The 25,995-nt window shown below is 48.8% G+C and overlaps 1 protein-coding gene across 2 annotated transcripts in view; it reads right to left on the bottom strand.

Moving 5' to 3' along the window:
- The window catches only part of Erg (ETS transcription factor ERG), a 98,124-nt gene that overhangs the window by 23,409 nt on the left and 48,720 nt on the right, over positions 1-25,995 (bottom strand). For both annotated transcript variants that reach the window (XM_041673401.1, XM_041673402.1), the window contains exons 2-3: positions 25,693-25,910; positions 8,026-8,180 (exon numbers count right to left, since the gene is read on the bottom strand). In XM_041673401.1, the coding sequence (XP_041529335.1) occupies positions 8,026-8,180; positions 25,693-25,910 (373 nt within the window). The remainder of the gene's footprint in view (positions 1-8,025; positions 8,181-25,692; positions 25,911-25,995) is intronic.

Raw genomic sequence — 25,995 nt, 5'->3', positions numbered from 1 at the left:
TTGTGTCAATATGGTTCCAAGAACAGCAAAAGGACAAGGGACCAGAGATCCTCCTGCCTTTTCTGTATCTTATACCACATCATTAATAGCCCATAGGTTTATAAATTCTATTCTAGCCAACTAGATCTTAAAACATATAAGTACATCACCATATAGAGTTTCCCAATTATGTTATTCTTAATGCCTATGTGAGAAAGAGACACACGTGAGCAGGGCGGGAAAAAGTCATAAAGACTTTCTGTGTCTGGGGAGATGAGTCAGTGGGTAAAGACACTTGCTGCCAAGCCCGACAACCTGAGTGTGATCCTCAGGACCCACATGGTGATGGATGAGAAATGACCCACCCAAGTGTCCTCTGACCCTCACACACTAGCTATGGAGAGTCCCCATCTGCCTACACAACAGATAAATTAACATGCAATTAAAAAAAAAAACAGAAAACCCTCTTCTAGTTCCATAAAACAAGATTCTGATCCAGTTGAGTTCATCAGTTGCCAGGAAAATATGAATAGATAGTGGCTGAAATTAGGGAAAAGGGTACTGTGCGGTCAATACCAGACTACACCATCATTATACACAATCCCTAGCACGGGCGAACACTTCCATTTCCAAAGCGCTTCTAGAGGGCACGATTCAACATGAGCTGAATTGATGGAGAATATCAGCGAGATGCCTCCACAACAGAAAAGTAACTCTCGGCTATGAAAAATGTAGACTACATAATAAAATGCACCCCCAAGCCAGATCGAAGGCCTACTGTAAAACAGGCCTGGTGCCAGGGAGCCAACCTGAATCTAGGACAAGCCCAGGGACTTGACATTTGGCCTCCCGATGAGGGCAGAGCCCTGTTTACAAAGCAGGCCCAGCCGAGAGCGGGAATTTCAGAAGTGCTCAATACCACAAACCGAAATTTGACCCCAAGCGAAGGACTTCCTCAAAGCTGTTTTTGAAACTTTCAAATTTATAATTGATGGCCTGCGGCTTACGTTAATCTACCCTCTTGGCCTTTAATTCTATTCAGCTTGGCTAGAGAGCAAGGTCTGCTACAACACTGATCTTTTTAACACTCTGCCTTGTTAGCCTTTGAGATGGCAGAGACCAAGGTGATATTTGTGAATGTCCCTTTGCGTTCCTAAAAGCACGTTACCCACTGCCTGCAGAATTCTAGAATTCACGTACACATGTACATGCGCACACACACGCACACACACACACAATTATGTCTTTGACTTACCAATTACTGAGAAAGGTAAATCAGCCTCACGCACTGAAATGGGTTTGTTTGTTTCCCTCACCGTTGTTTATTAATTTTGAGGCTATGTTACAAGGTACATGTGTTTATCATCATTATGCCTTTTCTATGAATTCAATACTACATAATAAACCTCTGTCATCCCTAATAGGGCTTTTTGCCTAAAATCTTATTTGTCAATGTTTTATTTTATTTTTTTTTAGATTCTTGTTAGCTTTTGAATAATATGTCTCATTCCAGCTGTTTACTATTAATTATTTCAGTGTGTGTGAAATATTTTATCAATATACATAATTGCTTGGGTGAGTTATTTTATTGCACCCTCTGGATTTCATACTTCCCATTGTTCTTGCTTTGCTGGCTCTGTTTTCACCTCCTTCCTAGGATCTAATTTAATTCATTTTATTTATTTTGATTTTATGTGCATGGGTGCCCCTCCCACATGTCATGTGCCATGTGTGTGCAGTGTCAGTGGAGACCAGAAGAGGGCATCAGATCACTGAAGTTAAGAGCCACAGCAGCTGTGAGCTGCCATGTGGTGCTGGGAATAGAACTTAGGTCATCTGCAAGAGCAACCCGTGCTCTTAACCACTGTGAGCCACTGCTTTAACCCAAAGGTGATCTATTTTGTTTTTTTATGTCCATCCCCTCTCCTACTGCCATTTGGCCACTTCCATCTTCCATGCTATTTCTCCTATTTCTTTTTTTTTTTTTTTTTTTTTTTTTGGTTTTTCGAGACAGGGTTTCTCTGTGGTTTTGGAGCCTCTCCTGGAACTAGCTCTTGTAGACCAGGCTGGTCTCGAACTCACAGGGATCCGAAAATTCTCTTTTTTCTCAAACAACAAAAGCAAAGCTTCACTTCCAATCCCTTCTCCTACACGACAGCACTGCCGCACCACTGTTCCCATTGCCCACCTAGGAGGCTTTGATGACTGTTAACACAACCTAGAATCACCTGGGACGAGATTCCCAATGGAGGATTGTCTATGTTGGGCTGGTTCATGAGTGTATCGATGAGAAATTGCATTAATTACGCTGACTGATCTGAGAAGTCCCAGCCCTCTGCAGGCAGCACCATTCCCTAGGCAGAGTTCCTGAACTGTATACAAGTGGAGGAAGGGTGCTGAGGATAAGCAAGCAAATAAGCATGCTACACGCATGCAGTTCTCTCTGCTCACATTATCTCTGCGCCTGACTGTGGAGTAATGTAAACATGCTGCATGTATGCACTTCTCTCTGCTCCTGAATGTGGATGTGATGTGAGCATGCTACACACATGCAATTCTCTCTGTTCCTCACTGTAGACGTGATGTAAGCATGCTACACACATGCAATTCTCTCTGTTCCTCACTGTAGACGTGATGTAAGCATGCTACATGCATACAGTACTCTCTGCTCCTGACTGTAGACGTAATGTGAGCATGCTACACGTATGCAGTTCTCTCTGCTCCTGACTGTGGACGTGATGTGAGCATGCTATATCATGAGTCTCTTGAGTCACTTTTGCCACAGCAGCATAGGTGAAACCAGGACAGAGACATGCTTGTTGCTCTGTGCCCGTCTCTCTCTAGACTTCCACAGAACCAGCTTTTGGTTAAGGCCCATTTTTAAAACGTTTTTCCTGAAGGGAGGAACAGTTATCAATAGACTCACTCTGCTTGGAAATCTAATTCCACCCTCGATTTACATAATAAGTCAGAGTAATTCTGTACCCTTCTGTGTATTCTCGCAAGGATTCTCTTCTTCACTTTGAACTATTGGAAAAGGTCATCGCAGAACCTCACTAACTCAACAAACTCCACTATGTCATCCCCTAGCTCTTCTTGGGTGTTTTTGTTGATTTATATGGGATTAAGAGTTTACATGGGAGTTACACAACACGGGGATAGAATTCTGGTTTTTCATGACACTGGCTAGAGCACCCAGGTCAACTCTCTTGGTGTCGTAAGTTTTGTTTCTTCAGTAGAGTGAGAGCAATGGATATTCCCTGCATCATATCTTGGCAGGGTCTCCACCATTTCTAGAAATGCTGTGTCTGTGTGCTTGACAATCAATCATGCACAGACAGCAGGTGTCAAGTTGACAATCGTGTATACAAATATAGAAGGTGTCACTTGACAATCATGCATATACAGTAGGTGTCAGGTTGACAAACATGTGTATACATATATAGTAAGTGTTAGCTTGACAAGCATGTGTATACAGTAGGTGTCACTTGACAATCATGCATATACAGTAGGTATCAGCTTGACAACCATGTACACAGCAGGTGCCAGCCTGACAATCATGTACACAGTAGGTATCAGCCCGACAGTCATGTATACAGTAGGTGTCTCAGCCTGACAACCATGTACACAACAGGTGTCAGCCTGACAATCATGTATACAGCAGGTGTCAGCCTGACAATCATGTATACAGTAGGTGTCAGCCTGACAATCATGTATACAGTAGGTGGCAGCTACCATCCATTTTCTTTCATAACATTCCAGTCTTACATATGACCCCCACGATTCCCTCAGCCACCAGCAGCTGATAACTTTACAGATAAAGTGGTTTCAGTTCTCACTTGTCTGGTGGTTTAGTTGGGAGACACATGACATAATGGGCGAGGCCACCAGGAGAGCTTGGCGGGGTGACAGTGACAGAGAAAGACGAAGCACTGACTATAGGATTCTACCAATGGGTTCTCTGCAGACCCAGGCCCCACTCAACTGTGTGGGTGCCTCTGGGACAGCGTCTTCATCTCTCTGAGTATTTATTTTCTCGTGGTTCATGAGAGACATTGAAATGTGATTTCCAATCACCACACAACTCCCAGGATCCCCTGGTTCCTGCTTAATAAGTGACAATTATCGTCAAGTCAACATGTGGCCTTTACTGTGCCTACCTGCAGCTCTGTGATTAGGACGCCAGACGCTCCTGGCACAACTTACCATCTGGTCACACAGGCCTCATAAATAACAGAGCTGGAGCGAGGAAAATATGAGGTCCAGCTATCGGAGCCGGGGGGGGGGGGGTGGAGGGTGATCTAATCCTCATCACCTATCTGTTTCCTGGTGCGGCTCAGCAACGTCATTCTAGGGAGGGTCATGTCAGTCCCTTATCACTCTGAGAACTCCAAACCCTGTCGCACGAAGCCACGGAAGAGTCCCGGTAACCGGCTGCTGTCCTGCTGCTGCCCTCCCCGGGCTGACTGCAGTGTAAGTAGCTCAGCCTTTCCATGGCAGTCAGAAGACCCAGGATGCTGAAAGGCTGAGCCACAAATGAAGCAGCAGGCAGTCAGGTCTGTGGGCTCCAAGAACACTGCTTCTGGAGTCTGGGCTGAGAGAAGCATTACTTTTCCTATGAAACAACTTTTTAATTGTTTTCCCCAAATTGCAGCTTTTATCTTGACAACCAGGAGCTCAAAGCCACACTAGGGGCTTAATCACAGCGTCTTGGCCGAACCTGCCGTCAGCGTGACTTCATTCTTCCCTCACATACTTAGTCTTCCATGTGTATTGTAATCACATTTCATTGAATCTGAATTTTGATTTTGGGTCACATGTCCTGTGGTCAATAGTTTACACCTCATAAAGCATCTCAGGTATGTTTTAGAATTAAATCCATTGTCTCTATTTTTATAAACATATTCGTGTCCCATATAAGCATATGGACTGAAACAAAAACATGATGATTGGTCAGGTATCATAAGAAAAGCAATTGCTAGAGAGTTAAGCACATAGGTGTGGGGCACTGAAAAGAGGTCTTGAAGGATGCGCAGAGTTTGTTACCAAAGGAAGGAAGAAGGGTAGCACAGCCATGCACACAGCACAGGCCCAGGCACTGAAGACGCAGGGTACGGGCAGTAGTGTGCCTGGGGTAGAGTATGACTGAGGAGGAACTAAGGAAACAGAGGCTGAGGAAAAGGCAGAGGCTGCAAAGGGGCCATGATGGCTATAAAGGAAACTTTCACAACCTCTCTTTTGCACAAACTAACTTTGCTTGGATATTCTAGAACACACATCAGAGTCATTAATTTGAGCTCCGTACATTCTCCAGTCACCCGCCTGGATGGGTCGTGCTGAGTGCTCTCTGACCTCTCCCAAGAGACTGGCAGGAGTAACGGATGCTCAGGGGACACTTCCTGGGTGATCCGACATGGATGGGCTTGGAAAGATACCGAGCCGGGGCTTTGCAGCCTGAGTGTTTGGAGACGGAGAAGAAACAGTGCAGTCTCATAGGCGCCTTTGTCCATGGTGATGGAACACAGGAAAAACTTAGAGAATGCAGAGCAAAGGAAGAGATGGGTGTGGCCACTCAGGCTCTGAGATACTCATATCAAGGGGTTTGAGCTGATTGTTTGAAAAACAAAACTAAAATGTGGGCAAAAAAAGAGAGAGTGGCCTGAACATTTTAGTACCTATTTTAGAGGAGAAACAAAAAGAAATGCTATAAACCGCTAAAACCAGAGGTCCTATTACACTGGTTCAGCATTTTGCAACTTTTAAGAATGTCATGAAGGCTGTGACCATGCCCCGCTCTGTAGTAACCCACACCGTTAGCACATCCTGGCATGCACCACCGATAATGAAATAGCAGCCTCGGTTCCACACACTTGCTTCTAAGAATCACAGAGGTATGCCAGGTGGTGGTGGTGCACACCTTTAATCCCAGCACTTGGAAGGCAGATCTCTGAGTTCAAGGCCAACCTGGTCTACAGAGTGAGTTCCAGGACAGCCAGGGCTACACAGAGAAAAACTGTCTCAAGAAAACAAAATACAAAACCCAAAAAAGAATCACAGAGGCACACCCATCACACAGAGGACACAGCCTTGATGCAGGAGATTGTGAGATGCACGATGCTTACATTACACAGAGTACCAGCTCTCTGTGTGCACTTGGAACCCACTGTTTCTACACACAGATCTGTGGCCACAGCCTTGGAAACATCTGGAAATCAGACTTCAGAGTTAAACCTACTAGATTTGGCCTGTTGTTAGGAACCAAGGAGAGAAGATAGCTCTGGTTTTGGGGTCCGTGCCATGTGTCACAATGGAAATCTGAGCTGACACCAAATAGAGCTGAGGAAATGAATTTTCCCAGACTAGGGGGGGAGCAAAGAACAATCCTTCTGGGTTTCAGTCAACACATCACCTGAGCCACTCAGCACTTTATTATAAGTGGGCCTTGGTGTGATGATTTTTGCTAGTGCAGGTGTTTAGATGGGTGAGTCTAAGCTAGCATGCCTTCTAGAGAAGTGCAGCATTTCAGTGTATAATGAACTTATTGATTGGGATGCAGTCTCATAACAAGTAGAGGAGTGCACACGTTCATGTTTACATGGATAGCATGTATACCACACGTTCACACAGTTATCACATATCACATGTTTACATAGATACCATTTGTACCACATGTTCACATGTGCACAACATGTTTACATGGATACCATATGTACCACATGTTCACACAGATATCATGTGTACCACATGTTTACAACAATACCATTTGTACCACATGCTCACACAGATATGTGTACCATGTGTTTATATGGATACCATGTGTATCACACGTGGGTCTTCCTTTATGTTACATTCTCCATTTTGGCCACACACCTCATTACTTTAGTCTAAAGTTGAATCTATCCTGCTTTTGTATATGTCTGTTTCTGTCTCTGTCTCTCCCCCACCCTGCTCTGTCTGATATGAATGTCAGCAGGTAGTGATGGAAAGAGCAAATGCTGGAGAGCAGTTAAGGTTTCATCTCACCTCCTTGGGTACCAGGAGCTCCAGGAACCAGACACTCAGGTTTGGAGATTTCAACGTGTGCAGAGCTTTCCACACCCCAAAAGTGCCTGAGTGAGGCAGCTAGAAACCCTGTATTGCTGCTGAAGGGATGGATACAACAGCTTCTGCTGCTGCTAGTGTGTGTGTGTGTGTGTGTGTGTGTGTGTGTGTGTGTGTTCATCTGTGGACGTGTGAACACACATACCTGGAGCTTGACCAATAACTGAAAGATTCATAACTTGCAAAACCATCCCCAGCTCACTGTCTTACCAACACCATTAACTGAATAACTGCCTTCATTGGCATGAAGCAACCCGAGGAGGGCACAGCTGAAAGCAGCTTCCTTCAAAATGAAGAAACAGCCCGCTGCTCTGCGCCAGCCAGACGCCATCTGCGGAAGCACCTTTTGGTCTGTCCAGCCATCACTGAACGAGTGCCTCTGAACGAGACCTGCTGACACTCACGGAAAGTCGACCGATCTGATTCCTCACCTCATGTTCCTCTGTGGAGAGGCCCAAGTCAGGCCCTTCTCCCTCGAAAAGACTTTGCTAACATAGAGGCACCCTGATGACACCCCAGAAATACGAGATGGCCCAAAGCGAAACCACACATCATGATTCTACAAGGATAAAATAGAGGCTTCAGGCAGGCCTTGGCTCAGCCTGGTCCTCCATCTTACATGAATAAAACTTGGTTTGCCTCGGATGAACAAATGAAGTGTTTCAAGAGGAAGCCAGAGGCTGGGGTGGGCTCCTTGTGGGTTTCTACTTCCTCCTATGCATGTTCAGCCATGGAACCTTTACCCCTCCACCCACTCTCTCAGTCTCTGGTGTAGCCGGCACTCATCAAGAACAACGGGACAGACTGACATGGGGCTGAGTTTCACAGGGTGAAGCAGAGAGCAGACCCAAGCAAGAACGGTGGCCATGTCGTCCCTGACTAGGGATGGCCCATCTTTCCTGGGAGGAGGGATTGTTAACCAGAGTGAGACTCCAAGACTCTGACCTGCGGGGACGATCACTCTGCGCTCACTTGTGGTCATGTTGGGGGGTGGTGGCATGTGCTTCTCCTCCATGTAGCTGCTATAGCTCATCCCCACGGGATCAGGGCTGTCCACCATCTTCCCACCTTTGGTCACGCTGCATGCATCAGGAGAGTTCCTGTGGGAGAAGAAGACAGGTTCTGCTGTCAGTAGGGTACCCAGAGGGCAGGGCTCGGGGCTAGTGATACATGGAGTGGTCCAAGGAGAGATATGGGAAAGACCATGAAAGCATTACACGAGTCAGAGTAAGTCAGGCTGTGGTGGCGCGTGCCTTAATCCTAGCATTTGGGAAGCAGAGGCAGGTGGATCTCTGTGACTTCAAGGCCAGCCTGGTCTACAAGAGCTAGTTCCAGGACAGGCTCCAAACCTGTAGAGAAATCCTGTATCGAAAACAAACAAACAAACCAACAAACAAAAAAGGTCAGAATATTATGGTACCCCAAATTCACACACTGAAGCTCTAAGCCCCATGCAATGGTATAGAGAGGTAACCAGATTTAGCTCAGGTCAAGACGGTAGAGCCGGTGACAAAAGGAGGAGAGGACAGTGAGGAACTGGGGAGCTGGCTCAGTGGGTAAATCACTTATCAAACATAAAGGCTGGAGCTGGACCTTAGGGTCCACTGAAAAGCCCAGCATGCAGTGTGTGCACTCACGGTCCCAGTGCTGCCCAGCCAGTTCAGCCTATTGGTGAGATCCATGCTTCAGGAAGAGACCTTGTCTCAGAGAATCAAGTGGAAGTGACAGAGAACCACACCAGGCACTGAACTCTGGCCTTCACAGGTAAGCGTATGAATGTGTATACCTGCACACACACACACACACACACACACACACACACACACACACACACTCATACACACATGTACGAGACAAGCAAGTAGGAAGAAAGAGAAAGAGAGCCCCCCCCATTGTTTCACTCCCTCCATGTGAGGATGCAGCCACCCCTCACCCAAAGAGAACGCCCTTGGGTCAGTGGACATGGCGCTCTCTGGCACCTGACCTTGGCTGCCCCATCTTCAGAACCATGAGTAAAGAATTCCTGTTGTCTCAGCAGCCTGCACAGCCGTCTGCGACCATGCTGGGGCCCACGATCGGGAGAAACAGAGCACATACGTGGGAAGCCAAGCTGCTGTCTGGCTTCTATTTTGCTAACCGACTCCTGAAACTGTCGTGTCCAGACTCCCTCTGTGACAGCTGACTGGGAACACTCAGGGAACAGCGAGCTGCTGTTCATTCTCGCAGAGTGACAGCAAACAGGGCTAGCGGCAGACAGACACGGGGCCCGGGCTGCTCAGCCATGCTTTCCTAGGGTGATGCTTCTTTGGAAACCTCAAGGAAAATCCCCCCTTGGGTTCCCATTCCTGTACAAACACAGGATCTGGGGGACTGAGGACTGATGGTGATGGGGGTCAGGGCGCAGTCGGGAAGCTGGAGAAGGTGGGGGACCGGGGTGAGAGAGGCCACTGAAGAGTAGAGACCAGTGGCCTGAGAGAACCCAGAGAGTAACCTGAAGATGGCATTGCATATGAGAAGAGCTGTCCCCACTGACCCTGGGGACAGGCCACAGGAACCATCAGTAAGGCAGTCACTGTCTTTGCAAAAAGATTAACACTCCTTTCCAGGAAAAGAAAATTGTCTGTGTGTGTGCGTCCGTGTGTGTGTGTGTGTGAGTTCATGTGTGTGTATGTGTATGCATGCAAACGTGCATATGTGTGTATGTGCTGGAGTCCATGTGTGTGTGCATGTGTATGTGGGTGCATGCGTGTGTGTGCATGTATGTGTGTGTGTGTGTGTAAGTGATGTTTGAGAGACATAGGAGTCAGGCTTTACAGGTAAACAGCAAGTAAGAAACCAGCTTTAGGGGCTAGAGAGACAGTTCAGCAGTTAAGGGCACACGCTTCACACCCACATGGTAGCTCAGAACCATCTGTAACTCCCACTTCAGGAGGTCAGAAGCCCTCTTTTGACTGCTAAAGGCACTAAGCATGCACATACATACATGCATGCAAAACACACATACACGTAAAAAAATAAATATTTTCTAAAACAGAAGAAGAAATCCACCTTCATCAGGGAACAAAGAAATATATGGCCGTTTTCTCAGATGGTTATCCCAGAAATGATGACTACCCCATAGAGGAAGGATGATGGCTACCCTACAGAGGAAGGATGAGGGCTAGTCCAGGGATGAAGGCTAGCCTAGGGATGATGGCTACCCTACAGAGGAAGGATGATGGCTAGCCCAGGGATGAAGGCTAGCCCAGGGATGATGGCTAGCCTACAGAGGAAGGATGATGGCTAGCCCAGGGATGAAGGCTAGTCCAGGGATGAAGGCTAGCCCAGGGATGATGGCTACCCTACAGAGGAAGGATGATGGCTATCCCACAGATGATGGATACCCTACAGAGGAAGGATAATGGCTATCCCACAGATGATGGATACCCTACAGAGGAAGGATGTTGGCTATCCCAGGGATGAAGGCTAGCCCAGGGATGATGTATACCTTACAGAAGAAGGATAAAGGCTATTCCAGGGATGATGGCTACCCTACAGAGGAAGGATAAAGGCTATCCCAGGGATGATGGATACCCTACAGAGGAAGGACGGAGGCTAGCCCAGGGATGATGGCTACCCTACAGAGGAAGGATGGAGGCTAGCCCAGGGATGATGGCTATCCCACAGATGACTAATCCTGGATCACCTCAGCAATGATATCTCTACATTCTGGTTACATTAACTAAAGCAGAATTTAGGAATCACTTCTGAAGCTCTACCCAGCACATGGACTCATTGTGGTTTGGTTTCCATTTTCCATATTCCTGGAAATCTTAGGCACCCCAAGGACTCCTGACTTTAGATGTTCAATCCAGTGTTGAAGACTTTGATTCCGCCTCTATGGGACCTTTGTTGGTCTCCTCCAGTGCTTGTTAGCTGCATTTTTGGAAGGTAACTTGCAGAGTCACTGAACTTCGGGCTTACAATAGACTTGACCTTTGAGTTTGAGAAGGGCAAAAGCACCTAAGGCAGGCAAGTGTGCAGGGCTACTTTCTGAGCAAGACAGAACTGAAATGGAGTTGTGAAATTCATCTCTCATCCAGAGGCCTTGACAAAACTGTGAACAGGAAGGCCTGGCCAAGGACCCAGTGCCCAGGGAGAGTTTACACAGTACCCATGGGCTCTGAAATATGATTTCTTCTCGGCATCACTTGCCAATGCATCCAGAACCACAGAGCAGCTCAGTGCTGGCACCAAGGAGACATCAACAAGCTATCTGTGCAGGTCACGCCAGGGTCACACAGCGAGTTCCTACCAAGACCCCGGGAAAGACAGACTGTTGTCTTATAAAGTTCTCACGGCTGTGACAACATGAAGGCAATTTAAATAATAACTGTCCACGTTCCCACGGAGCAGGGCCTGTGTGTTTCCAGTGCTGTCGACACAGCCATGATTTCTGCTTGGTGTTATAATATTTTCCTGGCTGCAAACGATTATCTCTGTGAGACTCATCCTAATATCAAACCACACAGTATCTTTGCTGGAGACAGAGTTTCCTAACCCTTTGGAAAAATCCGTCAACCTAGTGTTATAGGAATGGTTTGGTATGTTGTCTCACAGATGCTTGGGGAGAGAAGTTAAGGGTTTGAAGGAGATTTCTTTTGACAGTAGGTGGTACCCAGGGCACAAGAGCAACATTAGATATGACTGTAAAGTTCACTGCTTATCCATGTACTACAACTTACTGAGTGCCTACTGTATACCAGGCACCGACAGTTCTTTCTTTTCCAGCCAAAGGAATGAATCACCAGAACGGTGAAGGCCAGAAAGAGGTGGCATTGGGGTTTAGCCACCTCTTTGTCTATCACCACGTGTGTGTGTGTGTGTGTGTGTGTGTGTGTGTAGACACATGAGTGCCACCGTGTGCTTACAGAGGCCAGAGCACAACCACGGGTGCTGCTCCTCACCTACTTCCCTATTTGAGATAAGGTCTCCTAGTGTTTACCATTGTGTAGATCATGCTAGCTGGCCCTGGAGTTTCTTAGGAATCCAATATCTGATCTTCCTACAGTGCTTTAGAACAGTAGAACAAGACACACTCATATACACACACTCATACACATACACACACACACACTCTCTCTCTCACGCACACACACACACTCTGCCCTATCTGGTTCTACATGGGTTCTGGGATTCGTGTGACAAGTACTTACCTACTGAGCCACATCCTCAGCCCTCCTCTAATTCTTGACAGTTTAATTTTCCTGTCTGAGGACAAGAACTCCATACACTGATTTTGGGAGTTTTTCTATTAAATGAAGCAGACCCCCTCACCAAATATTGGTATAACAAGCTGTCATGTTGTATTTTGCCAGTATGTGCCCAAACTATATATAACTATTTAAAGTACAGTCAAAGCCAGGGATAGTAGATGTTGAAACAGAAGGATCACGAGTTTGAGGCCAGCCTGGACTACAGAGTGAGGTTGAGGCCAGCCTGGGCTATGCAGTGAGACTGTCTCTAAACAAGCAAGCAAACACAGCAGGGCGCCTTTAGCAAAGCTACTCTGCACTCATTTTATAACTGGCAGGCATAATTCATGTCAATAACGAGTCTCTAATCCCATCCCTCATCATAAAAAGACCAAAATGAAACCATCAGACCAGTTTCCAAAACTTTTATCTCTAGAATAATAGGTAAAATATATAATGTCTCACCCTATTACATTTAGTTATTAAAGCAAGAAGATGGGGTGAGACATGATTTTGACCGTTATTCTTTTTTTCAATAACGAAGAAACTCTTAACTCTGAGAGGAAAGGTCATCCTTCCTGCATGGTCCAGTGCCCAGCATAACTTTCCAGCAAACACTAAGTAGGTGGAGTAATTCTCATTATCATCTTGCCTTGTCAGCTCTTAGAGCTTGCCATAGGAAGACCTGGCACTGACGTGTGGAGCCTGGCCTGATGGCAGCCAGTCCTCACAGCAGCTCAACAGATGTCACCTACATCTTACAGAATAGAGAGCACACAGGAGATGAGGTGGGGTGGAGAGGGGCTTAGTGGGCAGGAGCAGCACTGGTTGCTCCTCTGCAGGACCTGGCTTTCATTCCCAACATACACATGGCTTCTCACAGCCTTCTGTAACCCCAGTCCTGGGAGATCTGATGTCCACTAGCTTCCTTGGACACTGCGCATGTAAGCAGTGCACAGACATATACACAGTGCAAAACACCTCTACCCATAAAATAAGAGTGGGGATGGGGTGGAGGTTCCCAGAAGCGACAAGCTAGAATGTCAGGCGCAGTGGCCTGAACTCACCATGCTTCTTCACCTGCAGAGAACACCTGATCAGAGCGAAGGGAAAAGGCTCTGCTTTGAAAGACAGAGACCCTAATTTGAGGTAGACAAGAACTCCCTGGGCTGCATGTTATTGTAGTGTAAAGTCTACAGTGCAACCCTGGTGTGCTATTCTAGCTAGGGATCTAATCACTCCCTGGCATATCCCATGCACACACAGACACACACACACACACACAGACACACACACACACACACACACACACACGAACAATGGCTAGAAGAAAGGAAACCCTTTTCAAAGTCATCAGTTGAGATATTACTTTATTTAAGAAAAAGAAATCCTATCAGGATCAGAAACAGGACAGCATTCTTTTAAACGCCTCACGGAGCCTGGAGAGGTGGTGCAGCAGTTAGGAACACTGGCTGCACTTCCAGAGGACCCAAGTTTGGGTTTTCAACACCCACATCAGTCAGATTATAACTACATGTAAATTCAGTCCCAAGGGATCTGACACCCTCTTCTGGCCTCCACGGGTGCCCACACACACAGCATAGACTTGTACAGACACACATACATGTAAATAAAAAAAAATAAATCTTGAAAACCACAATCCCACAGTTCTGCAAGTGAGCTGATCCTGTCCCCATTGTAGTAAGCAGCACTGTCACGATAAATCAGGAGAGAGGGGACGACTTGCCCAAAGCTACATGACCAGTCCTGGAAGAACTAGCATTCAAATTCTGGCATCCAAGGTCCTGAACTCAAGCTCTTCAGCAGCTACAACATCACTGGTTCATTCGCCCAAGCAAGACCTGGTTGGGTGATCTCTCAAAAGACTCCCTTTCCTCAGTACTGAATATTTCCCCAAGAGTCTCCTCCTCAGAGTGGAGCTGGCTACTGAGGGCACGTTATTCTGTTGACTGTATGAGGGGTGCCCACATGGAAGGAAGGCAGAGCTTCTGGGAGAGCTCTGAAGAAGGCAGTGCCCGTGTGGACATACATCGATGTTGAAATTTGATTGGAAGGGTCACTTGACTCTGCAGTTGAAGGCCACAGTGTTTTTCCCTGGAAGATTCAGGGGCTGCTGCCTGCAGGGTGCATGTTCCTCAGAGATGGTGGATGAAAGAAAACCAGAGCCGAGAGCCCCAGGCCAGAAGAGCTGAGTGGGCACGACCTGACTCAGATCGTCTACCGGTGAAGGGACGGTCGAGGACCAGGACAGACAACAGGCTGCTGGGAAGTGGCATACGGCCCAAGAAGAAAGTCTCTCTCAGTTGTTTCCATACGTACCGTTTTTATTTTTTAAGAGAGGGTAATAACCCTGGAAAAACCTACTAAGATATATAAAATGAGGTCTTTCGGTCTTTGGAAAACAAAATAAACTTGGCGTCTGCAGTCTATTTTCTGACGTGGCGTCTACTTAAGGCAGAGCAGATTCCATCATGGAATAAGGCACAGTAAATGGCAGAGCCCTGGCCATTAGCCTGACGAGTGTGGCTGCTATCCCTGCTGTGTCACCTGTCACCACCCTGGTGGCTGAGATGGCCCTCACTTCTCTAGGGTGTTACCGGGTACAAACCTTGGTCCGCCTTCCCTTTAGAACACTTAGAGGAGACACTCAGCCCGGCACAAAGCCCAAGGTCAGTCAAGGTGGAACTTGGGGAACCCAGGCACCTTCGATTTGGGTAGGTAGAGCCTACCCGCCAAACCTGTCAAACACCTGGTTGTCCTTCAAGGCCGGTTCTCCATCCCCTAGCTCTCTCTCATTCCCTGCACAGAAAGGTGACTCTTCAGGGCCTTACTCTTTGTCCTACACTGGGACATTCCTAGCTGTCCTTTCAAATGTCCTTGCTGCTACGTCAGGATTCTCCTTTCCAGAGATAAACCCAAGCAGCTAGATCCAACCTGCCTCTGTCCTTGACCTACCGGGAGAAGAGCACATTCCCCTGGGCAAATCACCTCATTCCCACACCTACAAATGTGCCTACAGCCTTCTATAGCAAGCACTGTCTCAGGTGCAGGGAGACATCAGCGTCCCTGTCCTCAGGGGCGACACTGGAGTGGCTAAGGCCCCTTACTTTAATTTCATATTCCAGGATGATCACAAGCTATGGCTGGCGAGCTAGTGCAGTCAGTAAAAGTCTCGCCTTTACTAAGATAGTGATCCTCAGAACCAAGTGAAAAACCAGCCTAGGGAAGCTGGAGACAGGGGATCCCTGGAACTCAGTGGTCAGGCAGCCTAGCCTCCTGGGTGAACTCCAGGCCAGTGAGAGACCCTGTCTCAGGTAACAAAACAAGGGAGTGGTGCCTGAGGAATGAAGGCCAGGTCATCATCTTGCTTCCATGTGTTCTTACAGGCAAGGGTGCACACACACCATACATCTCTCTCTGTCACACACACACATGCACGCACACATGTTAACAAAGATGCATGGAGGTACAGCATCCTAAGAGAGGAAAGTCATTTCCGTGAGCCACCCCACCCCACGCAGGCCTGGCGGGGATGAGTTCTCCAGGCCTGGGTCCCACCGGAGTATAACTCAATCTAACTCCCGGCGTTAATTAGCCAAACCACCCGTCCCAGGTTTCACAGCGTGAATGGAAGCAACTCCCCACAAAAGGTATTTTTAGGACCCCAGACAAGGAGTGGATTGTCTGGCCAGCTCCGGGGTAATTTGTGGGTCTGTTTTATTTCTGAATCAGACGCAGTGGAAAAGCTGCTTCAGACCCCACGGCCCGAGCGGCGGGTGGGGCCCGGCGTGACTCATGTGTAGCTCGGGCTCCATCTGAAACCGTGCGCGCTTGTCTTCACAGCTGAGGGTTATTTTTACTCTGGCTAAATATTCTTACACCTGGAATCTCTCCCTCTTCCCAGCAACCCTGGTCCTCCCCTTCTCTGAAGCAGTCGAAGGCAAAATGAATTAAATGCTAACTCGACAACAGTTAGTTCTTTGTCTCCGCGACGGGGCCTGACATTTCCCTAGAGAAGTTTAATTATTTAAATACATGTTTCTATTTATAGCCAAAGATGGCTATCAGCAGGAGAGGACAGTGCCTCACTTGGGTCTTGAGGACTAGAGGGAAATGCAAACTTTGTGGAGGGATTGATGTTTAGGATTAGAATATGACTTCTATAGGTCCTCAGTGAAGACTGGACACCGCATCTCTGCTACATGTGAGTTTCTTTAGCTTTATTTGAAAGATATTTTTCAGAGAGAAAAAAACCACTGAGTCATCATTCTGGGGCTCTGAGGGTGTGTGTGCGCGTGCGTGCGTGCGTGTGTGTGTGTTTATGTGTGTGTATGTTTATGTGTGTATTCATGTGTGTGTGTGTGTCTATGTGTTTGCATGTGCGTGTGAGTGTGTGGTATGCATATGTGTCTGTGTGTGTGTGTGTGGAGAGATGTATGGTGTGCATTTTTCTCTCTGTGTGTGCGTGTTTCTTTGTGCGTGTGTGTGGTGTGCATGTGTCTGTGTGACAGAGAGAGATGTATGGTGTGTATGTTTCTCTGTGTGTGTGTATGGCGTGCATGTGTCTGTGTCTATGTGTGTACTCGTGTGTGTGGTGTATGGTGTGTGTCTATGTGTGTATTCATGTGTGTGTGGTGTGCATGTGAATATTCATGTGTGTGATGTATGGTGTATGTGTGTGTGGTATATGTACTGTGTAGTACACGTATGTGCATGCATGAGGAAGCCAGAGGCTGATGTCGGATGTCACTTCTCAGTCTACTTCCAGCTTGTCTCTCACTAGAACTGACAGATTTCCCATCAGTCCAGGATAGCTTGCCAAGGAGACCCAGGGAGGATCTACCTGTCTCCGCCCCCACCAAGGGTGAGATTAGAGGCATGTGCCACACTGCCAGGCCCAGCTTTCACAGGGACGCTAGGGATCCAGGCTCAGGTCTTCGTGCTCGCACAGCAAGCTCTAATCCTAAGCTTCGGATTTTTGTGTTTCAAAATATGTGAATTCCGGTCAACTGATGACTTCACTTTCAATGCAGAAAATGCCAGAGTCAGGCCCTTTCTCCCCTTCAGCTGCAGCCAATCAACAACCCTGTGGAGGACTGCAGCCTTGTGTCCCTTCTTTCACAAAGTGGTCTGCGTGTGTTTGACGTTCAAAGGGAGTAACAATGGCAGGACACTAAGGAGAAGCGAGGAAGGGGAGCAAGACAGGAAATGACAGAACTTCTGTGCCCCTCCCTAACCTTGTCCTCTGTGTATCCACGTCTCCCTTTTGCAGCATGGGATCCACACAAGTAAAAGGAGCCACAGGTCCCTCTGTGGCAAGTGCGGGTGGGTCCCCATTGAATTCTGATAGAGTTGTGTGAACTCTGGAAGGTAGCCAGGACACAAGGACCGAGCCCTCCCCTCGGGGTGGGACTGGTGTTTTTATACACAAAAACTCCAGGGCTGGGGGATGGTTCACTGGATAAAGTGTTTGTCACGCAAGAGTTCAGAGCCCTAGCAGCCACATAAAAACTCAAGATCAATGGCAGTGGGTTTTTGATCCTACTGCACGTACTGGCTTTGTGGGAGCCTAGGCAGTTTGGATGCTCACCTTACTAGACCTGGATGGAGGTGGGTGGTCCTTGGACTTCCCACAGGGCAGGGAACCCTGATTGCTCTTTGGGCTGATGAGGGAGGGGGACTTGATTGGGGGAGGAGGGGAAATGGGAGGCGGTGGCGGGGAAGAGACAGAAATCATAAATAAATAAATAAATAAATAAATAAATAAATAAATAAAAGCTAGGTGGATGTGGCCACCTGCCTATAATCCCAGAGCTTGTGGGGCACAGAGCAGGGTGTCCCCAGAGAGCCTAAATAGCCAGGTGAGCTCGTTAAAAAGCTCCAGGATCAGTGAGACACCCAACCTCGGTGAGAGTAAAGTGAAGAGAAGAACAACTGAGTAAGCTATGTGATGTCGACCTGTGGTGCTCACAGACTGCAAACAGGCATTCGAAGCTAGAAGGAGAGAGATGGGGAGAGAGAGAGATGAGAGAGAGAGAGAGAGAGAGAGAGAGAGAGAGAGAGAGAGAGCCACAAAGAGAAGAGACAGATAGAGATAGACAAGGAGAGAGACAGAAAGGCACAGAGAAACAGAGAGACAGAGCCACAAAGAGAAGAGACAGATGAGATAGAAGAGAGAAAGATGGAGATTCAGAGAGATAGAGAGAGCTAGACAGAGACAAAGACAGAGAATGACAGAGAAAGATGAAGCTAAAAAGACAGAGAACACATAAAGAGATAAACAGGGACAGACAGAGGTAGAGGAGATGAACAGAGAGACACAGAAATAGAAAGACAGACAGAGACAGATAGACATACAGAGAGACAGAGACATAGAAGAGACAGAAACAGACAGAGACAGAGAGAGACAAAGATAGAGAGAGGCAGGCAGAGACAGAGAGAGAACCAAGAGTTTGCTCCTCAGTCATGCGAGGCTGCAGCAGGAAGCTTCCCTCAGTGAGCAGGAAGCAGGTGCCCACCAGACACCAAATCCGCCACTGCCCTGGTGCGGGTTTCTCATCCCCTGGACATATGAGGAACACACTCGTGTTGTTTATAAGCCAGGCAGTCTGGGTATTTTTGTCATAGAAACCCAAGCTGACTAAGACACTCACCATTACTGGTAGGAAAAACCACCCATTTGAAAGTCTCTCAGCGCTGTGCCAGCTACAGCCTGGAGGGCAGCTGAGCTCAATTAGGAGGCAACTCGCTTGTCAGTGCAAGTCAGAGCCCCGAGGCAGAAAGGAGCAAATGCAATTAGTCCAAGGACTGTCACTGACCCCCAAATAATGCTGAAGGCTCCCCAAGTACAAGACAGCATATGTATAGCAAACCCAAGTGAGGAAAACAAGCAAGTGGGAAAAGAGGCCTGTGAACTGCTCACACATTCAAGCCGAGTTCACTGCACAGAGAAAGAGTGCTTGGCCCTGAAGAGCTGCGTTACGGATCATGTGCAACAGGTACACAGAATCATTTCTAACAGCGGCAGACAAAGCATGAAGAGCGAGCCCCGAACACAGGACTTTAACGTTCTAGTGCAGTGAAGATCACCGAGGGCCATCAGAAAGGGTGTCGCAGTTCCCGTGGGAGACCCTGTGGGGTTGGCGCAAAGGTGAGAGACGTACAATAGCAACTCTGACTAGATCAGGTCAAGTTCAAACATGAAATCGGAGAGAGGAGAGGAGGGGGCACACAATACTGTGCTACCATTCCCTGGAGAAGACTCTGCCATCCCTGCCAGCAAAGGAAATGTTCAGCTAAGTGGGGAAGCTCGGAGGGAATGAGGAGGAATGTGCATACGTGTACAATACATGCACATACACGCACACATTCACGTGTGCATGCACAGCACACACACACACACACACAACACATACCACATACACAGTGTCTTTCAGACATTGCCACCCTCCTCCTGTGGGCAAAAATCCCGTGGGCTGGGACCCATTGGTGGAATGGGCAAAGGTTTACAAGCACCAACGGAGGCAGGAGTGCCCGCCATGTTTACCTGGTATTTGTTGGAGCCCAGTCACAGTGAGAAAGAGGTCACTGAAGAGGAGCCCGGGCTGTGAACCAAAGTTGCTTTCTAGCTCTGGTTTGCCCAGTGTGCTTGATTGACAGCCTCTACCCTTGCTTCCTTCCTTCCTCACCCTGTCCACTCTAGTAGCAGACAACTTAGCTCCTGTCCCTGCCAATGTGTATCCCGACATGTCTGTCCCTGTCTGTCGCTCTGCTGCTCCGCAGAGACCCAGCACAACACAGCCTGGTGTCCTACAAGAGCACCCAACTCTCAGGCTCAGCCCAGGAGACGGCGGAGCGATGGAGTCTGGATCAGCGCTACTTCTCTGGCAAGCTTCCAGGCTGACTGCAATAAAGCCAGGGTCCCTCACAGTACCCTCTGCAAACTCCTCCGGTTACTGCTCCTCCTGGTCCCCACCTGTCCAGCACGACAGCCTTCTTGTGGGTTCAGGATAATCACGGGGCCTTTGCAGGGCATCCCCTTATCCTGGGATGTCCTCCTGCTGTTCAACCAAGAGATCTTCTCCTTCTCTGTTATTGGGTATTTAACCAAATGCCACTTTCTAAGAGGTGACCCTGTTGTCCAAGGTGGAGGCGGGGGGGGGGGATCAAGAGTTCAAGGTCATCTCTAGCCACGCTGCACATTTAAGAATAGCCTTTGGATACATGAGTCCCTATGTCAAAGTTTAAAAAACTCCTTTCAAATACATCAAAGACGTCTTGCTATTGACCACAGGCAAGAGTGAGGTAGGTCCCAGGTGACACCAAGAGCCAAGACCCAGGGAACTTCATCGCCTACCGTCCACACCCCACCAGGCACAGGATCCTCGTGGTGAGTTAAGAGAGAGGCTGACCCCTGTGGGGGAAGGACAGCCCTCCTAACAGAGATGCTGACCCTTGTGGGTGGGAGCACAGCCCACGTAAGAGAGATGCTGACCCTGTCGGGGAAGGACAGCCCTCCTAAGAGAGATGCTGACCCCTGTGGATGGAGGACATCCCTCCTAAGAGAGATGCTGACCCTTGTGTGGGGAGGACGGCCCTCCTAAGAGAGATGCTGACCCCTGTGTGGGGAGGACGGCCCTCCTAAGAGAGATGCTGACCCCTGTGTGGGGCGGACGGACCTCCTAAGAGAGATGCTGACCCTGTTGGGGGAGGACAGCCCTCCTAAGAGAGAGGCTGACCCCTGTGGATGGAGGACATCCCTCCTAAGAAAGATGCTGACCCTTGCGGGTGGGAGGACAGCCTTTCTAAGAGAAATGCTGACCCCTGTGTGGGGAGGACATCCCTCCTAAGAGAGATGCTGACCCCTGTGTGGGGAGAACGGCCCTCCTAAGAGAGATGCTGACCCCTGTGTGGGGCAGACAGCCCTCCTAAGAGAGATGCTGACCCCTGTGTGGGGAGGACGGCCCTCCTAAGAGAGATGCTGACCCCTGTGGGGGAAGGACAGCCCTCCTAAGAGAGATGCTGACCCCTCTGGATGGAGGACAGCCTTCCTAAGAGAGATGCTGACCCCTGTGGATGGAGGACAGCCCTCCTAAGAGAGTTGCTGACCCCTGTGGGGGAAGGACAGCCTTCCTAAGAGAGATGCTGACCCCTGTGGGGGGAGGACAGCCCTCCTAAGAGAGATGCTGACCCCTGTGGAGGGAGGACAGCCTTCCTAAGAGAGATGCTGACCCCTGTGTGGGGAGGACGGCCCTCCTAAGAGCGATGCTGACCCTGTGGGGGGGGAGGACGGCCTTCCTAAGAGAGATGGTGACCCTGTGGGTGGAGGACAGCCTTCCTAAGAGAGATGCTGACCCTGTTGGGGGAGGACAGCCCTCCTAAGAGAGAGGCTGACCCCTGTGGATGGAGGACATCCCTCCTAAGAGAGATGCTGACCCATGTGGGTGGGAGGACATCCCTCCTAAGAGAGATGCTGACCCATGTGGGTGGGAGGACAGCCCTCCTAAGAGAGATGCTGACCCTGTGGAGGGAGGACAGCCCCCCTAAGAGAGATGCTGACCCTGTGGAGGGAGGACAGCCCTCCTAAGAGAGATGCTGACCCCTGTGGGGGGAGGACAGCCCTCCTACGAGAGATGCTGACCCTGTGGGTGGGAGGACAGCCCTCCTAAGAGAGATGCTGACCCCTGTGTGGGGTGGACAGCCCTCCTAAGAGAGATGCTGACCCCTGTGGGTGGGAGGACAGCCCTCCTAAGCACAGACCTGCTGAGCTGACCTAGTTCCTTGACTCTGCACCCAGATACTGGGTTGTCTCTCCCCTCCCTCAGTGGTACCCCAGAGTGGTGCTTCTCAGCTCCCAGAATGCCAGGATGAGGGCAGTGTTCCTTGTTGCCATGCAGATTTAACCCACATTTCTTCTGATTCCAGAGCCTGGAGATCTATACACACTGAGCTCTTGTCCCCACGTCCTGACTCAGGGCCTCATTTTGAGAAGCATGACCCCAAGAACACCCTCATCTGATGGAATCAATGAGTTTCTGGCTCCAAGAAGTTTGGGGACAGGCCTGGGAGTAGGGCACCTAGCATGGGAGCTCACCTCATGAAGTTCCAGTAGCTTTGGGACCTTAAGCAGGCTGGCAAGAATTGCCATCACGGAAATGTGATATATATACACACATATGGAATATTTTTCAGCCATAAAAGTGGACAAAGTTATATAGTTCACAGAAAAGGAAGATTATTGGAGATAATCACATTAAGTGAATTAAGTCTGCCTCAGAAAGACAAATTTCATGGTTTCTTTGATTTATGGTCGTTACACTCTTTACTGATACATTAAATCATATATTAACACATGACCTGAAAGTGTAAGTACCACTGTCTCAATTGATGAAAGAGAGAGGCGAGCCAAGGAAGCAGCCTGCTGGGCAGAGCCCAGCACCTGGCAGTGGAAGGCAGTTGGTGTGGCCATGCCTTAGGGAACACTAGCTCTGGCCTGTGCGGCTAGCCTGCATGAGTCGTGGATACCCCGCTGCAGATGGAGCTGTTGGAGGCTGGCACCCGGGAGAGCCTAGAGCCCCAGGGGACTCTCTGTGTATAGCACTAGCAGCTGGTTTCAGTTTTGTACACTGCCAGCCTCCGATTGTGGGAATGCCAGGGTGTTTCCTGTGAGGGAGGTCTGAGGGAAGAAAGGAGGGAGACAGAATTACCACCGAACCCTGAAGCTGGGAGGCGATGGCCACTGTGTACAGGACGACTTGAAATTAGCTTCTGTCTGCAAGAATCTGCATGGACAAGCCAGACCCTCAAGGACTTCCCTGCTGTCTCGTGCAGTGGCAGCAGCAGCAGCAGCAGCAGCAGCAGCAGCAGCAGCAGCAGCAGCGGCGGCAGAGGCGGCAGAAACAGCAGCAGCTTCTGCCGTCTCTTCATTATGTTTTATAAAAATAATTTGAACGGCAACAGTGCTCACCCTGATCCTGTGTCTTATTTCAGGAGCTTGGGGGCCTGAGGTCTAGCAGTATTCCACCATGCTGTCCCTCGCTTCTTTCTCCTCTCCTTCCTCTCCTCCTCCCTCTCTTTCTATCTCCCCTCCCCTCCTCCTCTCCCTCCTTCCTCTTCTTCCTCTGCTGGCTCCTATGCAGTCACGGATAGACAGGAATACGGAGAAACTCACAGCTAGGAGCTCTGCTTTGTGAGGACGGAGACGCCTTGCTCTCAAGTACAAGGCTATACAATACACTCCACTTGTTAAGTCACTTAGAGCAGCAGGGCCCATGCGGGTCCTGGGCCAAATGCCACAGCCAGAGTCAGCTTTTGAACTTGGCTTCAAAAGGCATATCACTGCAGGAAGACCTACCCCATGGAAGCCCATATCAGAGAGAGTCAGGAGAAGCCACGGGGCTGGGGACAGGGAGAGGGGCCAAGTCATCAGCAGACCTGAAGGGAATCGACATAGCCAATCACGGAGTCCTCCTGTTGCCCCTTGTCTGCGGGTGAGCCAAGCCCTGTTCTCAGCTTCTAAGTACTGAGGCCCTCAGTAGAGGATGGACATCTCTAAGCCCTGCCTCCACTCCAGTACTTCTCAGTGTAGTGGTACAGTCCTACACCCTCAGTCCTTACAAGGCAGAAGCAGGAAGATCCTGAGTTCAAGGGCAGCTTGGGTTACATAGTGGGCTTTATCTCAAAAAAAAAAAAAAAAAAAAAAAACCTACAAACCAAACCTAAAGCAAGCAAGTTGACAAAATACTAAGTGACAAAATACAGAAACGGCCACCATCTCTGACTGCAGGCAAGTCCCACGGCACCCACCTCCCGTGCTGCCTCAGCAGCCATCCAGCTAACAGCTCCTTGGAAGTTCTGTGATTGACGCCCGAGTTAACACAACACTGGCAGCTGATGCAATGGTCTCCAGCACGCATGAAACACAACACTTTAAAGATAGTCAGCATGGAGACACACATGTAACAAAGAGACCCTCTCATAGCTGAAAAGGGTTCAGAGTGTTGAGCCCAGCACTTTTGGTTTCCATCCAAATTCTGAGTCCTTTTAAGCTGCATGTCTGGGCTAGCCAGCCAATAGCCCGCTCGGCGGTTTCCTCATCCATCAGAGGGGAACATGCCGTCCCCCTGGCGCTGATTAGAGGGTCAGTGATTTACTAGGGATAAAGGGGCTTTGTGTTCATGAAACACAAGGAAATGGGAACTGTTCTTAGGACCTTGTGTATAATGGAGATCGTAGGGGATTTAAAAGAAATCACCCTGCCTTTGTCTCTGGGTTTAACATTCATTCCCCTAGGTATATATAAGATATCATAATGGAAATTAACGCTCTCTCTTTGCCTACCCGCCCCTCCTCTGTGTCTCCCCCCCACCTCTCTCTCTCTCTCTCTCTCTCTCTCTCTCTCTCTCTCTCTCGGGAAAGGGGGAGCCACAGCACATTAAGGAATTCTAAGGACAACCCTAAGTGTCAATCTGCACCTTACAGCTTTTATTTATTTTTATTTATTTTTGAGATCTGTCTTCTCATGGTTTGACACTGTTTACATCAGGCTAGCCAGCCCCCCGAGTTCCCCGAGAGTCTCCAGCCTCTGCTTACCAACCTTGTTGCTAGGGCAGTGCTATTACAGACAAATGCTACTATTTTTAGCTTTATGTAGGTTCAGGGGGTTCTAACTCAAACCCTCATGCTCATGTGGCAAATGCTTCATCTCCTGAGCACGTTCCCTGTCCCTTCTGCCACTTTTCAAACTTCCGTGTACTGGAATGCTTTGGATTGCTCGGGACGGTTTGATACAACATTCTAGGTGTCAGCTGCATTCCCACAACAGACTCAAGAAACAGCAGCTACGTGAGACTTGAGAAGCTTACGTTGAGAAAAAAGCATCACGCATTAAAGGACATTAAAAAGGGGACAGGGACAGTGGAGATAGCCGGCTAGTCTGAGTGTGCATACAAGGGGGACCCACAAGCAAAATCGTATAGTTTGGGCAGATGCTACACTGCCTGGCCACTAGCTGACACTGTGTCTCCATAGAAACACAAGAGAGCAGGCATTTCCAGGCAACAAGGCCTCAGAAATGAACTCTGCCATATGTGAGTAAGCCCCACTCCCACTCAGCCCGCACACCTGGGACACAGAATTGAGCAGCCGTCTTCAAAGAAAGTTCTTGGTAAATGCACTACCGGTTTTGCAGCCTCTGTCCTCAGCCCAAACCACCAGAGAGAATGTTTTCCTAGAAGTGCCCTGTGTTGCCAGTCAGTGGCCTCACTCTCTGAGAGTCCTTGGAGCCGAGCAAAGAAGCGCCACATCTCAGCAGGAGGAAGAATGGAGGTTTGGAAGAGGCAAGGCCAGCATTGCTTACCTGGAACCGTTCACCTGGCTAGGGTTGCACTCCATCTTGATGGTGACCCTGGCTGGGGGTTGCGACAGCCAGTCCTGCTGAGGGACTCGAGGACTCATCTTGGATGACTGACCATAGTCACTGGACGAGGATGCAGTCATCTCTGTCTTAGCCAGGTGTGGTGTTCCGTAGGCACACTCGAATAGCGACTGGTCCTCACTCACAACTGATAAGGCCTCCTGGATGACGAAGAAACAGAAAGGGAGAATTCACAACATCCCAAAGGACATGGTGTCGCAGAACCGTTCCCAACATTTAAGAGAC

The sequence above is a fragment of the Microtus oregoni genome, unplaced genomic scaffold (assembly GCF_018167655.1).
Source record: "Microtus oregoni isolate MIOR12 unplaced genomic scaffold, Mior012 000023F_ref0000262, whole genome shotgun sequence".
In the NCBI taxonomy this organism is placed as follows: Eukaryota; Metazoa; Chordata; class Mammalia; order Rodentia; family Cricetidae; genus Microtus; species Microtus oregoni.
Note: the sequence above shows the minus strand (reverse complement) of the source record. Positions and strands in the feature narration are given on the sequence as shown.